Source organism: Danio rerio, chromosome 5, assembly GCF_049306965.1.
Source record: "Danio rerio strain Tuebingen ecotype United States chromosome 5, GRCz12tu, whole genome shotgun sequence".
NCBI classification, from domain to species: domain Eukaryota; kingdom Metazoa; phylum Chordata; class Actinopteri; order Cypriniformes; family Danionidae; genus Danio; species Danio rerio.
The window spans coordinates 47,129,640-47,146,715 of NC_133180.1; the positions used below are offsets into that span (position 1 = coordinate 47,129,640).

Below are 17,076 nucleotides of genomic sequence, written 5' to 3' on the forward strand. Positions count from 1 at the left end.
TGACAATTTCCCCACTGAAAAAAACAGCTTAAACCAGCCTAGGCTGGTTGGCTGGTTTTAGCTGGTTGACCAGGCTGGTTTTAGAAGGGTTTTGGCCATTTCCAGGCTGGTTTCCAGCCATTTCCAGCCTGGTCTTAGCTGGTTAGGCTGGGAGCCCAGCCAAAACCAGCTATGTCCAGCTTAAACCAGGCTGGTTAAGCTAGTTTTAGCTGAATTTAGCTGGTCATTTTCCAGCCTAACCAGCTAAGACCAGGCTGGAAATGGCTGGAAACCAGCCTGGAAATGGCTAAAAACCCTCTAAAACCAGCCTAAACGACCAGCTAAAACCAGCCAATCAGCCTAGGCTGGTTTAAACTGGATTTTTCAGCAGGGTTTAATTGAATTTTGGGAGAAAAAAAAAACATAATCAATAGTTTAATATAACTGAACAAAAAATAAACAAGTAAATAAACCATTTAGAGCAGGGATGACCAACCCTGTTCCTGGAGATCTACCTTCCTGCAGATTTCAGCTGAAACCCATATCAAACACACCTGCCTGTAATTATCAAGTGCTCTTCAGATGCTAATTAATTGCTTCAGGTGTGTTTGAACAGGATTGGAGCTGAACTCTACAGAAGGTAGATCTCCAGAAACAGGGTTGAGTACCCCTGATTTAAACTAAAAATTTTCAAGTACTCTCTTATTTTTTTCAGTATAACTGTGGTTTGAAGTTACACATCACTGCTACACATTTTAATTAACATGTTTTTTTTTTTTTTTTCATTTAACAGACCAATCCTTCATACCTGGCTAAGCTAATCTTCCAGATGCCCCAGAACAAATCTACCAAGTTCATGGACACTGTGATCTTCACGTTATATAACTATGCATCTAACCAGAGAGAAGAGTACTTGCTGCTCAAGCTTTTTGAGTCAGCTCTGCGAGAAGAGATCAAGTAAGAGAAAGAAACTATTACAGCAGGGGTCACCAATCTCGGTCCTGGAGGGCCCGTGTCCCTGCTGGGTTTATCTCCAACTTGCCTTAACACACCTGCCTGGATGTTTCAAGTATACCTAGTAAGACCTTGATTAGCTTGTTCAGGTGTGTTTGGTTAGGGTTGGGGGTAAAATCTGCAGGACACCGGCCCTCCAGGAACAAGTTTGGTGATCCCTGTATTACAGAGATATTGAGTATCAAATGTGTCCATATCAGTTTATATGTACAGTACTGAAAAGTAGTTGTGCTTTATAACATGGAGCATGGCAAATAACATGGTAACGCTGCTATCATCTCTGGCAGATCTAAGGTGGATCATATCCAGGAGATAGTGACAGGGAACCCTACTGTCATCAAGATGGTTTTGAGTTTTTATCGTGGTGCTCGAGGACAGAACGCTCTCAGGCAGCTGCTGGGACCAGTGGTTAAAGAGATCATTGAGGACAAAAACCTGGGCATCAACACTAATCCTGTAGACATCTACAAGGCCTGGGTCAATCAGCTAGAGACCGCTACAGGAGAAGCCAGGTGCATAAATATTACTCTTTCACACACACATGTACAGTTGAAATCAGAATTATTAGCCCTGTTAAATTATTAGCCCCCATGTATAATTTTCCCCAATTTCTGTTTAACGGAAAGTTTTTTTTAAGACATTTCTAAATATAATAGTTTTAAAAACGCATCTCTAATAACTGATTTATTTTATCTTTGCCATGATGACAGTAAATAATTTAACTAGATATTTTTTCAGACACTTCTATACAGCTTAAAGTGACATTCAAAGGCTTAACTAGGTTAATTAGGTTAACTAGGTTAACTAGGCAGGTTAGAATAATTAGGCAAGTTATTGTATTATGATGCTTTGTTCTGTAGACTATCGAAAAAAAATGTTTAAGGGGTGAATAATATTGATCTTAATGTAGTAAAAACAACTGATTTATTGTAGCCAAAATAAAACAAATAAGACTTTCTCCAGAAGAAAAAAAATATTAAAGCAAATACTGTGAAAAAAAAATCTTGCTCTGTTAAACATTATTTGGGAAATATTTAAAAAAGGAAAAATAGTACAGTTTACATTTTGCTATATTAATTTCCCTTACATTTTGTTGGCTTATTTAGATCACATAGCCCATAGTAACTGTTTAACAGTTGAAGACAAAATTATTAGCCGTAGTGTAAAATTTTACTGGCATATTTTCCCAAATACTGTTTTACTTGGAGAAGATATTCGACAAAATAGTTTATGAATTATTTTTTTTTAAAACTTTTTTTTTTGTGTTTGCCATAATGTCAGGACACAGTTTGACTATATATTTTGCAAGACACTTGCATTCAGCTTAAAGTGCAATTCATCATTAGTTATTAAACAGTAGTGGTTCGTTCTGTAGCCAATCAGAAAAATAATAATTTCTTAAGGGGTCTAATAATAACAAACTTAGTGGTTTTTACGTTTTTTAAATGTACATTTTTTATTCTAGCCAGGCTAAAAGAAATACTGCTTTCTCCAGGAAAAAAGAACATACTGTTGGAGTCAGAATTATTAAACCTCCTGATTTATTAGCCCCCTTTTATTGTTTTTCCCATTTTCTGTTTAACTGAGAGCAGATTTTTTTCAATACATTTCTGAACATAATAGTTTTAATAATTAATTTCTTAAAACTGATTTATTTTATCTTTGCCATGATGACAACACATAATATTAGACTAGATATTTTTCAAGAAACTGTGACATTTCAAGGCTTAACTACATTAATTAGGTTAATTAGGCTAATTAGGCAGGTTAGGGTAATTAGGCAAGTTATTGTGTAATGGGGGTTTGTTCTGTAGACTATCGAAAAAATATATAGCCTAAAGGGGCTAATAATTTAGTCCTTAAAATGGTGTTTAAAAAAAAAACTGATTTTATTCTAGCTGAAAAAGATCAAATAAAACTTTTTCCAGAAGAAAAAACATTATCAGACATACTGTGAAAATTTCCTTGCTCTGTTAAGCATTATTTGGGGGCTGGGGGGGGATTGCGATAATAATTCTGACTACAACTGTATATATAATATGAAATACTGCAGAAAATGTTCCTGTGCTCTCTTAAAAATTACTCGGGAAAGGAGGGCTATTAGTTTTTCTTCAACTGTGCTATGGAAACACAAATAAAAACCACTTGATATTTCTCATTTTTTCTGTATTTATAGGTTTATAGTTGTGTTTTAGTAAAATGTAATTTTTGTTTTATTTTGCAAACTACCTTTTGTTAATCTGACCATCTGTCATATTCTGAAGGAAAAAAGGCTCTAAATTAAAAATTTTATTTGAGATTTTAATTGTATAGCTAATAACTCATATAAGTCAAATTGTCAAGTGGTCCAAAATTGTGTATATTTTTATGTTTTTATTTCCCCCCAATTTTATTTATTTATGTTTTACTATTTATTCTGATTATCATGTAACACTGAATTCAGCTGTGCCAGTTATTATCACATATATAAAATAGCATTGTAAGATTTTTTTTCCTTTCGTTCAAGATGCAGTATATTTTTAATTTCACAATATTTATGTTTTATATTTGCGTGTGAGCTTGGTAAGCATCAGAGACTTGTGTCATCTTATACAGACCATATTTTTGTGTCATTCATTTTTTACTTACCTTCAGTTTTAACTACTCTGTCTTCATTTCATAGTAAGCTGCCATATGAGGTCACACCTGAGCAGGCTCTTTTGCACGAGGAAGTCAGGGCTAAACTGGAATCCTCCAATCAGGTGCTCCGTTCCGTGACTGACAAAGTGCTCGGCTCTATCATGTCATCACTGGACAACATCCCGTAAGCACCAGCACATACCTCCTCACACAGATGTTCCCCTCTGCTGTGTTATAAAGGATTCCATTATATTGTATAACTAGATAGTGTTATTGTGCACCAGGGGGCAGCACAGAATTGATGGACTCAGTTCAACACAAGATATATTTTCACTACATGGTACTGTGTAGAGTTTTGTTCATCTGATATTACGTCTCATTAACTGTGATTTTCGCACCCCCTGTTTTCTTTTGCATGAAGTTACGGCATGAGATATATTGCTAAAGTTCTAAAGGATGCGCTTCATGAGAAATTCCCCGACGCCACAGAGGATGAACTATTGAAGGTCAGATGCTGAACATTTTAGTGGTACCCATGCATACAAATATTTCTTTTGAAATTAGTATTTTAGTATTATTTCGACCAAAATGGTGTGAGTTATATTAAAGACTTTTGAGAGCTAAAGTGGCAGTGTGCCGATTTTCTTTTGATGTTCGCTATACAATGTTTATTTTTGACCGAGCACCTGCCTTCGAGATTTTTTAGATGTGCGCATATTTCTGTTTTTTGCTAATTTATATCTCCCCATAGAGTCAGACAGTTGATTTTTATCATTTTGTATTCTATTCAGCCCATCACTGAGTCTGACAGAAGCACTTTCAGTTTAGCTTAGCATAGATCATTGACTTGGATTAGCCGATCTTGCTCACAAAATTAAAAGAATGTTAGATAATTTTTCTATTTAAAGGGCACCTATTTTACTCATTTTATAAGATGTAAGATAAGCCTTTGGTGTCTGTTAAGACTAAACTCAAAATAACTATCAGATTAGTTATAGCCTCCAGAATCTGCCCATGTTGCTGTCTTAAGTTCATTGTTGCTGTTTTTGTAGCCGTTCTCCTCGCCCACTGTTCCCACTTGTGTGTTTGCTTCTCCTGCGTTACATCAGATAAACAGCAGTCAGTGATCGAGACAGACAATGATTAAGCTGAAATACAGCTTATTAGTCAAAAATACCAAGTGTGTTTATTTGATGTATTTGTGGGGGAGTTTATTCAAGCCTTCCTGAAATGATGAGTCTCACACAAATGCCACTTGTAGTACACACACACATATAATAGTGTTTACTGGCTCCATGCGGCTGTGGTGTTTATAGCGGTTAAATATTACATAGCGATTTACTGTCTTTATTACAGTGAAAGCTTATTAAAATCAGAGAGTTGTAACAGATATTTTAATCCTTGTTTATTTGCAAAAAAAAAAATATTCTGTGCGCATGTGTAAACATGTTATTATAGAAACATTGTTGGGTTTATATGATTGGGTTTATATCATTCCAGTATGACTGTGGACACACTATATATACAGACAGTTCTGTTGAAACAGCTTACAAAAGTTGATTTTCATCATAGGTGCCCTTTAAAGCTTGACTCTATAGTTTCAATGTTTACTAAGACTGGTGGAAAATGAAAAGTTATTATGCCAGAATGTCATATTAGCCTAGAAAATATCAATTTGTTTTATTTTCTGTCAGACATAATGCAATAGATACTAAATCAAAACTCTTTTTTTAAAATTCTTTTTAAGTGAGATGCTAATGTTAAAATTTGATTCAATGATTTATACTAAGCTAAAAGTGCTCCTGCTAGAAAAAGAGATCAGCTGAATGGACTAAAAACGGTTAAAACTCATCTGTTTAGTTTTAGTTAAGTTGTAAAATAGGCACATTTTTCAAAAAAGTGTTAGTAAAGTTTAAATGTAGATGTCATTTCTTGACACATCAAACCAAGACAGAATAAGGACCAAATCACCTTTTGACTCAACATTTCAAAAACCAAGATATAATAAGCATAATATAATTATTGCTGTCTTCTTCCCTCAGATTGTAGGGACTCTTCTGTATTACCGCTACATGAATCCTGCCATTGTGGCTCCAGACGGCTTTGACATCATTGACATGACAGCGGGAGGGCAGGTTCATTCGGAGCAGAGGAGGAATTTGGCGTCCGTGGCTAAGATGCTTCAGCATGCAGCTGCAAACAAACTATTTGAGGACGAGAGCGACCACCTCACTCCCATGAACAGCTACATCTCCCAGACCTACCAGAAATTCAGGTGAGGAGAACAGAGCTTCTCATCAGTATCCGTCTTTACATCAAATGTAGAGAATTTTCTTTATGTGCAAATAAAGCATCGTTTCTATTCCAAGTGTTTAACAGAATAAAAGGGTCAGGCGGGTAATCCATGTTAGCCCTTTTTTCTTCCACAGGAATTTTTTATAGGTATACAGTTTATTCCTATTTCGAGGCTTTGTTTTTATGCAATAAAACATGGTATAGGAATAGGTTAATGGAAGGTAGGAGGGCATATTCCTGGATCAAGATCTATGTTTATCCTGGAACAACATTACACTCAGCCAATCAGGTTTAATTGAACAGTTTATGCTAATTTTAGGTTTACAATTAGGGTTATGTACTACCATCATTGTTATCTAACTATTATTCCCCTCTGATTTTGAGAATTTTTTTTTTTTTTTTTTTTAATTCAGTAATAAGTTGGACTTGGAAAATGCCAGTGGAAAGAATTTGTATAATTTGTGTGTCAGATGTTTTCATAAGAATGCCTTAGATAGAAAAAAATACACCTTGGAGGAATGTTTTTAAATTGGATTGGACAAACAATGATTGATTAAAAATGTTGGTGACCTATAGTGGAGAATTTTACATGGCATTTATGCTTTATTTCTGTACTGAATCTAGATGTAGATGAGCAATGTCCTTTCTGTTCTAATAGAGATTTTCATGCACTATTTCAGATAGATTTCATTTGATTTGATGTTTTAAAGAATTATATTGGTTAATTTGTTGATTTTTATCCTAAAATTTTTATTCTTGGTGTTAAATACTCAAAGACATCAGGAAGCTTTATTTTTCTGAACTGTATTATTTGGAAGATCAGAAAAAGTTAGGACAGTGTGAAAATAAATAAGAAAGTTCTAAATTTACTTTGACTCTTATTTGATTGCAGACAATCCAACAAACATTATTTAATGTGTCCTCATGATTTTTATAATATTTTTTATTATTTAAAAAAGTTTAAATTCGCAACTTTGTAATGTTGACATTTCTTTTCACAACACTTAAAAGACGCTTAGGGATTGAAGACACTAAGTGATGAAGCGTTTCAGGTGTAGTTTTGTCCCATTCTTCCTACAAAAAGTCTTAAGGTGCACTTCAAAATGTGACGCAGCATATTGTGCTCTTAAATCTCTATGTACTTTTCAGTATTAATGGTGCCATCACAGCAGTGCAAGTTACATTGCCAAAGGCACTGACACAAAACCCCATACCATGACAGACCCTGGTTTTTGGACTTGTTGCTTGTAACAGTCTGGATGATCTTTTTCTTCTTTGTGGCAGAGCACTTGACATCCATTTCTCCCAAAAATACCTGAAATACTGATTCATCTGACCACAGCAGAGGTTTTCACTGTGTGATGGTTCATCCCAGATTCCTCCGAGCCCAGAGAAGTCAACTGTGCTTCTGGACACTGTTAGCATAGGGCTTCCTTTTGGCACAGTACAGTTTTAACTGGCATTTGTGGATGTAACTACGCATTTTGGTAATTGACAAAGGTTTGCCTAAGTTGACCTAAGCCCATGTGGTGATATAGCTTATAGATGAATGAGGATTCTTGATGAAGTGCCGCCTGAAGTATAGGAGATCACAGTTGTTCAACTTCGGCTTGCACCCTTGTCCTTTAAACACTGAAATTCCTCCACATAATTAAAATCTTATAATTATGTTATTCACTGTTGAAGGTGAAATATCCAATGGTCTTCCTATCTTTCTTTGAGGAACATGGTTTTTAAACATTTAAGTAATATTCTCAAGTATTTGTTGGCAAAAGGGTGATCATCTGCCCCTCTTTGCTCCTAAAGGACGAGATCTTTTTTGGATGCTGTTTTTGAACTAAATCATAATTACAATCACCTGTTGACATCACCTGTTTCAAATCACATTGTTATTTAACCAATTTACCTGATTACTAGCCCTAAACTGCTCCTGTCCCAACCTCTTTTGGAATGTGTTGCAGGTCTGAGGAAATAGATGAAAGGATATAAACAAATTAAATAAAGTTGACCAGACAAAACATAAAATAGTTTGTGTTCATATTGTCCACAATGAAATACAAGTCAAAATAAATTTAGACAGCAGTGCTTTCTTTCTTTTTTTTCCAACTGTCCCAGCCTTGTCTGATTTTGTACGTGACTAGAAAAGAGAAAATTGAACAGAATAGAGATTTAATTTTTGTCTCTTTTTTGCTTTAGTTAATTTTTTATAAAGGTTTTTAAAAAGTACATGTTGTTTAGAAATTTTTGAGAATACTTGTACTGAAGTTGTTTTATGTTCTGTCATCAATGACGAAATTCACGCATTTTAATTAGATTTTTTATTGATTTCTTAAGTTTTTTTTTGTTTTTTTTGTAACTAATTTAAGTTATGAAGAGTTTTACAAATAAATAAATAAATCTCTCTTCTGACATGAGGTCAACTTCAGCAAGAACTCAGCATCAATGTTATCATTAGAGTACAATACATTAGTATCTTATGTTTTAAATAGTACTGTTAACCTAAATCAGATTGTAGATTTGAATTATTAATAGTATTTTTGTGCATTTTTATGTTATTTTTCAATATTTAAGTACTAGCCAGGTGTACCTAATGAGGTTTGTTTGTGTTAATAGAAATATTGTGTGTAGAAACTGATGAGTAAAACAAAAGCTTTTAGAGAGTCACGCTGATTTGAGGGTCAGAGCAGGCTATGGATATATGGCAATGGAGGTGAAAGGTAAGGAAATGTTTTTGTATAAAACTAAGGCATCAGCAGTGAAGGGGACGTGTGTCACCACCTCAGACACATTGGTGTGTGTGTGTGTGTGTGTGTGTGTGTGTGTGTGTGTGTGTGTGTGTGTGTGTGTGTGTGAAATGACCTTTTGCCCAAAGCCCCTCATTTTTATGCTAGTGAGTCATGCTTACTGGAAACTCCCTCCTGCTTTCTTTTCCTTTCGGATTCTCAGGAGCTCTGCCTGATAACACATTTGTGATGGACTTGATTCAGTCAAACATACTTTATATTATACCACAGTTATTTTATGCATTTGAGTGCTTAATTTTGCTAATATTTTGCATGGTTTTGATTGCTAAACAGAAAGATCTGCAGAAATGTAATCGTAAATTAAACAGTCATCAAATTCCTCATTTTCATATCACCTCTGCCTATACAGGGTTTTGGCTGATTGAATGGTGTTTTGAGCTACAAGAAAAGAAGAAAAAACACTTTACCATGTTTATGTCAATTCTGAGTAACTAAAAATTCATGAGTCTGGTTGTAATTTCTTTGTGGTTTTCAGGGGTTTCTTCCAGGCCGCGTGTGATGTTCCAGCTCCAGAAGAGAAGTTTAATGTGGACGAATACTCCGACATGGTGACACTCAGCAAACCTGTCATCTACATCTCCATTGAGGAGATCATCAACACACACTCTGTAAGCAGAAGTAGCTCATCTTTTTTCTGCATTTAGGATGTATAGCCTAGTATAATTGATTATCAGGAAATATTGTGATTTTGAGATTTGAGAAAGTGGAGGCTAATGAGCGTGAGCTTGCAGTTGCAGGCTTAAAGGGATAGTTCACCCAAAAAAATCCATTTACTAGCAAATTACTATCCCTCAACTGGTTCTAAATCTCTATAATTTTCTTTATTCTGTTGAACACTGAAGAAGATATATTGAAGAAATCTGAAAACCTGTAACTATTTACTTCCGTAGTATGAAAAAACAAATACTATAGAAGTTAAGGTTTCTAGCATTCTTCAAAATATACTCTTTCTTAAAGGTTTGGAACCATTTGAGGGAATGTAAATGGTTAGCAATTTAAACTTTTTGGTGAACTACTGTATAAGTCATGCATTCATCACCAGAAATAAGTACAGTTGAAGTCAGAAATATTAGCCCCCCTCAATTATATTTTCCCCCCAATTTCTATTCAACAGAGAGATTTTTTTCAACACATTTCTAAACGTAATAATTTTAATAACTAATTTCTAATAACTGATTATATTTATCTTTGCCATGATGACAGTACATAATATTTGACTAGATATGTTTCAAGACACTTCTATACAGCTTAAAGTGACATTTAAAGGCTCAATTAAAATAATTAGTTTAACTAGGCAGGTTAGGGTAATTAGGAAAGTTGTTGTATAACGATGGTTTGTTCTGTAGATTATCGAAAAAATTAGCTCAAAGGAGCTAATAATTTTGACCTTAAAATGGTTTATAAAAAATTAAGTTTAGCCGAAATAAAACAAATAAGACTTTCTCTAGAATAAAAAATATTATCACACATACTGTAAAAATTTCCTTGCTCTTAAAATATTTCCTTAACATTATTTGGGAAATATTAAAAAAATAATAAAACATTTAAGGAGAGGGGGGGGGGGGGGGGGGGGCTAATAATTCTGACTTTAACTGTATGTCATTAAATGCATGCATACATTGTTCACAATGACATGCTTTAAGAAAGTAGATATGTCATATCACTGTCATGATAGCTGGTTTTACATCTCAGATCTATTATTCATTCAAAGAGGTTAAATGTGTTCCTTATTTCTAGAGTGAACAAGAAAACAAGGGTCCAGTTTATACAGGTTTTGTTAGAACATGCACCTTCACCATTCATTGTGTGTGTGTGATCTGGAGTGTGTCAAGTCAAATGCTTTTTTTTAGTTCAGCAACTCATTGGGATTAAGATTCAATATGAGTCAAGCTATGACTCACAAGAGGAGTCGGCTGTGAGGAGCGACTTAACTTGATCCATATGTGTGAGGAAGTGACATCATGACCCGTGCAGACATAATAAATTGAGCTACGACGCTGTTCCCAACTCAGCCCAGGGCAGGCCAGCATTCTTTCTGTTCAAAGACTGACATTTCTGTATGTTTCTCACTGAGCGACAGCTATGATTACCTTTGTAATGTACAACATTACTCAATTGTTTTCTCTGCCAAATTTAAGGAGAAATTTGATACTTACTGGAACGTATACTTCATTGTATTATATCTACAATTTTAAAAGTAACTTAATCGAAGCTAATCTACACATTTCCTACATCAAATAAGGGTTTGCATGAATGAATGACTGGAACACTTTAAACTGTAACTAAACGAAACTGTAAACGATCAGTAAAAGGTTTGCTTATCATTTATAAACAACGTATTATGCACTTTCAAAAACTTGAGTAAGTTCAACTATCTGCAATTTAAAAAGAAATGGAAAAGCATTAAGACAAATTAGTACAACAGACCATGTATAAGTGCAAAATAACGGATGCATTACTTACTTTAAATGTTTTTCTTTCTTTGATTGTCTGGAAATCAATCCCATGAGCTTGGTGTTGCTAGTACCATGCTTTACTGAATGAGCTTCTTTAAAATGTGATATTATGACAGATCAACTTAACATGTCTTCTGGTTCTCAGAGCATGATACTATTTTCGATTTCAAAGATTTCACAATAATATGAGTTTAACCTGATTCCAGACTGAGTAGTTTATAAAGCTTGTATAAGTATATATATATATATATATATATATATATATATATATATATATATATATATATATATATATATATATATATATATATGTGTGTGTGTGTGTGTGTGTGTGTGTGTGTATGTGTATATTGTGTGTGTATATATATATATTGTATAATAACCCTCCTTTGAATTTTTTTCTCTTTTTAATATTCCCCAAATGATGTTTAACAGATCAAGAAATTGTTCACAGTATGTCTGATAATATTTTTGTTGTCTGGAAAAAATCTTATTTGTTTTGTTTCAACTAAAATAAAAGCAGTTTTTAATTTTTTTAAATACCATTTTAAGGACAAAATTATTAGCCCCTTTAAGCTATATATTTTTTAAATAGTCTACAGAACAAACCATCATTATACAATAATTTGCCTAATTACACTAACCTTATTAACCCAGTTAAGCCTTTAATTGTCACTTAAGGCTGTATAGAAGTGTCTGGGAAAATATCTAGTCAAATATTATTTACTGTCATCATGACAAAGATAAAATTAATCAGTTATCAGAAATGAGTTATTAAAACTATTATGTTTAGAAATGTGTTGAATAAATCTTCTCTCCGTTAAACAGAAATTTGGGTAAAATAAACAGGGGGCTAATAATTTTGGGGGGCTAATATATCTGACTTCAACTGTATATTTACTATGCTTAATATACATGTGAACATGGAGATTTTTCAGGCTTGATAGACTTCCAACTGAAACAGAATCATCATTCCCTCATAGCAAACTAAGGGTAAGAGGGGTGTGGTTAAGATTATTGTGATTGTGATTATTGCTGTCATAATGACGTTAATTGAGAAAGACTGCGACTCCAAACGCTGAAACAAATGGTCAGACTTTGATTGCACTGTTCTTTGTTCAGTGCATTAACTTGCACAAATTAGTTGTTCAAAAAATAATAAGGTGCTCTATAAAATGAACATTGTAAATTTAGATTTTACATGAACACACTGATTTCACACTGACTTTAAACTGACTTTGTGTTTTCTTCTAGTTGGTGTTGGAACACAAGGAAGCTATTGCTCCAGATCAGAGTGATCTACTGCACGAACTCTTGAAAGACCTGGGGGTAGTTCCTGACATCGAGTCTCTACTTGGTAAAAGCACAACAAACACAAACACATCATTTCAATCATTCACTGGGAACCATTTTAACATCACCAGAGTAAACCAAACAGATAATTAATCTAACCTGGAAAAAGTGAATAGTGGCTTAAATCGAGTAAACCATTTGCCTTAAAGAGCACCTATGATGAAAATTATCTTTTGGAAGCTGTTTGGACAGAACTGTGTGTAGGTATAGTGTGTCCACAGTCATGTTGGAGTGATAGAAACAAAATAAGTCTCATTTTCTTTAATTTTCTGACGTTAAAATAGGGTCCAAATCCCTCCCATTTTGAGGCCCACCGCAATGTGACGTTGGAGCGTGGTTTCCAACCCACCGAATTGATTGACAGCTGCGTATTAACGTGTCTCTATAGTAACAGTTATAATCATATTCACAAGTTTAAAACATTTCTAAAACAGTGCATGTTTGTTATAAAAACTGTAAAATTGCTTTTCTTCACTACAGCCGCATGTCAGTACAATTATAAAAGAAATCACTTCAATCCCAGCTCATGGACTTAAATCAGGTTTATTTTTACATTAACAAAAGGGATATCCATACAGCTGTGTATATTAACGTGTATCCTGTCATGTGTATCCTGTCAAAAACGGTGCAAAGATAAACGCGTGCTTGCAAACATTATAACGACATGGTGTGACTCATCATTGCAGAAAGGCTTGCATTACCTCCACAACAAATACATCAAATAATCGTTGGGAAAGTTCTTACTGTAGTAAGGGAGATCAGCTTCATTCTTGTCTGTCAGTGTGCTGCTTATGCATGAGACACAGCTGGACAAACTACACCCATTATAGCAAATGTGAGCGATCTCTTTGGCTCTGACACGCACGTGGAAATGGTGGGTAGCAAGAACTAGCTCAATTGCATTTAGGGCACAGGCACCAGAACAGCTACAAAGTTAAAACAGCTCAAATTTCCAATATACACAAACGTATAATAAATAATCTGATGGCTATTTTGAGCTGGAACTTTAAGGACACATTCTGGAGACACAAAAGACGTATCTTAAATCTTAAAAAAAGGGGTAAAATAGGTGCCCTTTAAAAGCAACAAGTTGACTTATTTTTTTATTTAAAAAAATTATAATTTTACTCTTTCCTAGAGATGGGTTGCGGATGGAAGGGCATCCGCTGCGCAAAAACGTGCTGGATAAGTTGGCGGTTCATTCCGCTGTGGCGACCCCAGATTAATAAAGGGACTAAGCCAAAAAGAAAATGAATGAATGGATGAATTATCATTTTACTCCATTTTTTTTTTTTAAATAAAGTCAACTAATTGCTTTTTACAGTGTATTTATTCTTGATTAAGACTGAAAACAATGGTCCAGACAGCACAATAATCAATGTGTAATGTACCCAGGTGAAGGAACTGTGGACACAAATGACCTCGGCAAAGAGAATTCATTGAGTCAGCACGGCAAAACAGAGATCTCCTTAACCCTGACCAACAAGTTTGAGCTGCTAGATGGAGATGACAAAGACACGAAGGGACTGATGACGAAGTAAGTTTGCAAGCTATCATCACTTCTTAAACTGCCTCAATACGTGATGTCCTGGAATATAAATATCTCTCTGCCTACATGCAACTTTTTTTTACTGTCCTACTGTAATTTCCTTTCTTCATATCTCTTCTGACCCATGGCAGGAAGTGGTTTGCTGGACAGTTTTATCTTTGCACTTCTAGACAGCTTTTGACTGGCTTTGTTGAGTAAAAGCCTGTTCTCTCCATGAAAAGACAAATACTGGGTGCAAAATTCAATGTGATAAACATTTTGTTTTAAAGGCTAATGTGCCTTTTCAGAATCAGACTAATATAATCATTACCATACCATCTGTGGAAAACTGAACAGACCTTAATATTCTTAAAATGTTTACTAATTCTCAAAGGAAAGATTTATCAAGTCTAATTTGTTGGACCTTCAGCTTTTGTAAGCGTTCTAGTCTTGTTCTCTTTCTGTACGGTCCAGTATTTCTTTAGGGAGAAGGCAGGAACAGTGATGTCACAGCTCATTGTCTGTATGTTTACACTCGGCTCTATTTCCGCTCGGAGCATCTGGAAGTCCCCTTGAACCAAATGTGAATTATATTTTTTATGCAGGCCATAAAATTATGAATTATTGTTTCCAGACAGCTTGTGTATGTAGTGTGACAAATAACATATGAGTCTGTATATTACCTACCTTTTGGTATACTTGAACTATAAGACAAAACTTTAGACAAAATTAAAAATGAAAATTAATGTTCTTTAAGAAAACAACAACAACACATCACATGTTTCATTCAGTCATCAGCTTAATGTTATCCCAAACTTTTTGTATGTTTGTTGAAGGAACATATTTTGACAAATTTTGCACAGAACTGCATAAAAAAGTCATTCAAAACAACCCAGTTGTCTTCCATTATATAATTGACCCAAAAACAGTATTCCATATGTTAGCAATATGTCACGACTTAGCAGAAAACGGATAGCAGCTGTTAAAAGAGTTCCCTTGTGTGACCAGCAAACTGCAGTCTTTATCACATCTCCATTGTGTGCTTGTTCTGCACTGTCTCATCTGCTAAGATACAGGTTGACATTATCCAGCAGATACTGGAACACATGTTGACAAGCACAACCTCTTTCTTTGCCTGTCACTTTGCAGAACAAAGAAGCTGATAGTGGATGTTGTAAGAATCCAACCTGGCGAGACCCTCACCGATATCCTGGAAACTCCTGCCTCTGCGACACAGGTACCAAAGGCTCCTGACTTTTCCAGAAGAAGCGGATGAAGCTCAGTCAGTTGACCTTATCTCTTGTCTATGGTGCTTCAGGAGGCAGAACACGCTAAGCTGGTGGAGCGTCAGGTGGTACAGGACTCTCAAACTCCAGAGGGCTTGAAGAGCAGCCAGGCCATGCTGGAGGACCGGCAGCTGCCTCTGGAGCAGAAGAAGAGGAAGATTCTCAGGAACCTCCGAACTCTGGAGCAGGCTGGACTAGTCAACTCCAAACACAAATACCAGGAAGTCATCAATGACATCTCCAAGGTCAGGCTACAATTAATTTGATAATTTTCCAGTCAAAAATTAAATGACTAATTCAAAATAAAACAAAACTATCATCTGTGGCCTTCTGTTGCTTGTGCATTTGGGCTTGTATATCAGATGGTTTTATAGCTCATCACATTTGCACTCTAACAAGTATTTATTAACATTTGGGAAAACTATAATTTTACATTTGTGCTTTTAACAACGAGATGCATTTAAACATGTCCAGTTTTGTTTAGAATGTATCCTAGACCAGGGGTTCTCAACTGGTTTGGCCAAGGGACCCACATTTTGACATGGTCATCAAGCTGCGACCCTAATTTTTAGGAACTATAATAGAATTTTAGGAATTATAATTAATTTGTATTTATTTGTTAACATACACTAGTAGTGAAAGATAAATCATAAGAAAATCACCAAGACTTACAAATAAACAATATTTATTGCTGTCATTTAACAAAATGTATCAAATTATAGAAATATTACAAAGTAAAAACAACAAACACTGTAAACAATGGTTAGGGTAAGGATAGGTTCAGTTACCATGAACTAAACTGTTAATAAAACATGTTGTTTGATTTCTAAATGTCGGTCTCTTCTGAGAGCACCTCACTACTTATGACACACTGAGGCTTTAAGTCTTTTTTGCCATCAATATATGTAAATCCATACTTTACATATTCGGGGTTGTACTTGCGCTTTGACATATTTGTAGCTATAGTTAAATGAAATTTCACATGTCAAACGGAAGGGTTGTCATGCACGCATTTCAAAATAAAAGTCAAAATAAGTTTAAAATTAAACTTTTGTTGTTTTTTTGACCACACACTTCACGACCCACTGAAAATATTCCCGCGACCCACCCACCAGATGAAAAAACGCTGTCCTAGACCATCCTAGATCATGGTTAGGACTAATACTTCTTCTTTTAGGACTGCAGGCTACCATACACACATTCAGCCAGGTTACAGCTGTTTGGTCATGTCTTTGTGTGTGTATGTGTGTGTGTGTGTGGTAGGATATTCGATATCAGCGGCGGTACAGGCAGAGGAGGAAAGCAGAGTTGGTGAAGTTGCAGCAGACTTTAACTGCGCTTAACTCCAAGACAGATTTCTATCAGGAACAGATCAACTACTACGACACCTACATCAAAACCTGTCTAGACAACCTCAACAGAAAGTGAGTGGAGACACACATGAATGTTTTTTCACATGTTGTACAACCATTATCATATTTTCTGGGTAAATTTGTGCCTCTCCATAATAATAAATAAAATTGATTAAACAATGCAATGGCTCAGCGGTTAGCACTGTTACCTCACAGCAAGAAGGTCACTGGTTCCAGTCCTGGCTGGGAGCATTCCTGTGCAGAATTTAGAGACATTCTAGTTTCCCCCACAGTCCAAAGATGTAATGTAGGGGAATTGAATAAACCAAATCAGTCATAGTGTATGAGTGTGTGAACGAGAGAGTGTATCGGTGTTTGTGGACTGCATTG

The 17,076-nt window shown here is 35.1% G+C and overlaps 1 protein-coding gene across 2 annotated transcripts in view; it reads left to right on the forward strand.

Moving 5' to 3' along the window:
- The window catches only part of iqgap2 (IQ motif containing GTPase activating protein 2), a 116,297-nt gene that overhangs the window by 91,710 nt on the left and 7,511 nt on the right, over positions 1 to 17,076 (forward strand). For both annotated transcript variants that reach the window (XM_005165243.6, NM_001128340.1), the window contains exons 25-35: positions 773 to 936; positions 1,281 to 1,505; positions 3,656 to 3,796; positions 4,034 to 4,118; positions 5,655 to 5,887; positions 9,187 to 9,319; positions 12,422 to 12,524; positions 13,916 to 14,057; positions 15,198 to 15,285; positions 15,367 to 15,579; positions 16,598 to 16,758. In XM_005165243.6, the coding sequence (XP_005165300.1) occupies positions 773 to 936; positions 1,281 to 1,505; positions 3,656 to 3,796; positions 4,034 to 4,118; positions 5,655 to 5,887; positions 9,187 to 9,319; positions 12,422 to 12,524; positions 13,916 to 14,057; positions 15,198 to 15,285; positions 15,367 to 15,579; positions 16,598 to 16,758 (1,688 nt within the window). The remainder of the gene's footprint in view (positions 1 to 772; positions 937 to 1,280; positions 1,506 to 3,655; positions 3,797 to 4,033; positions 4,119 to 5,654; positions 5,888 to 9,186; positions 9,320 to 12,421; positions 12,525 to 13,915; positions 14,058 to 15,197; positions 15,286 to 15,366; positions 15,580 to 16,597; positions 16,759 to 17,076) is intronic.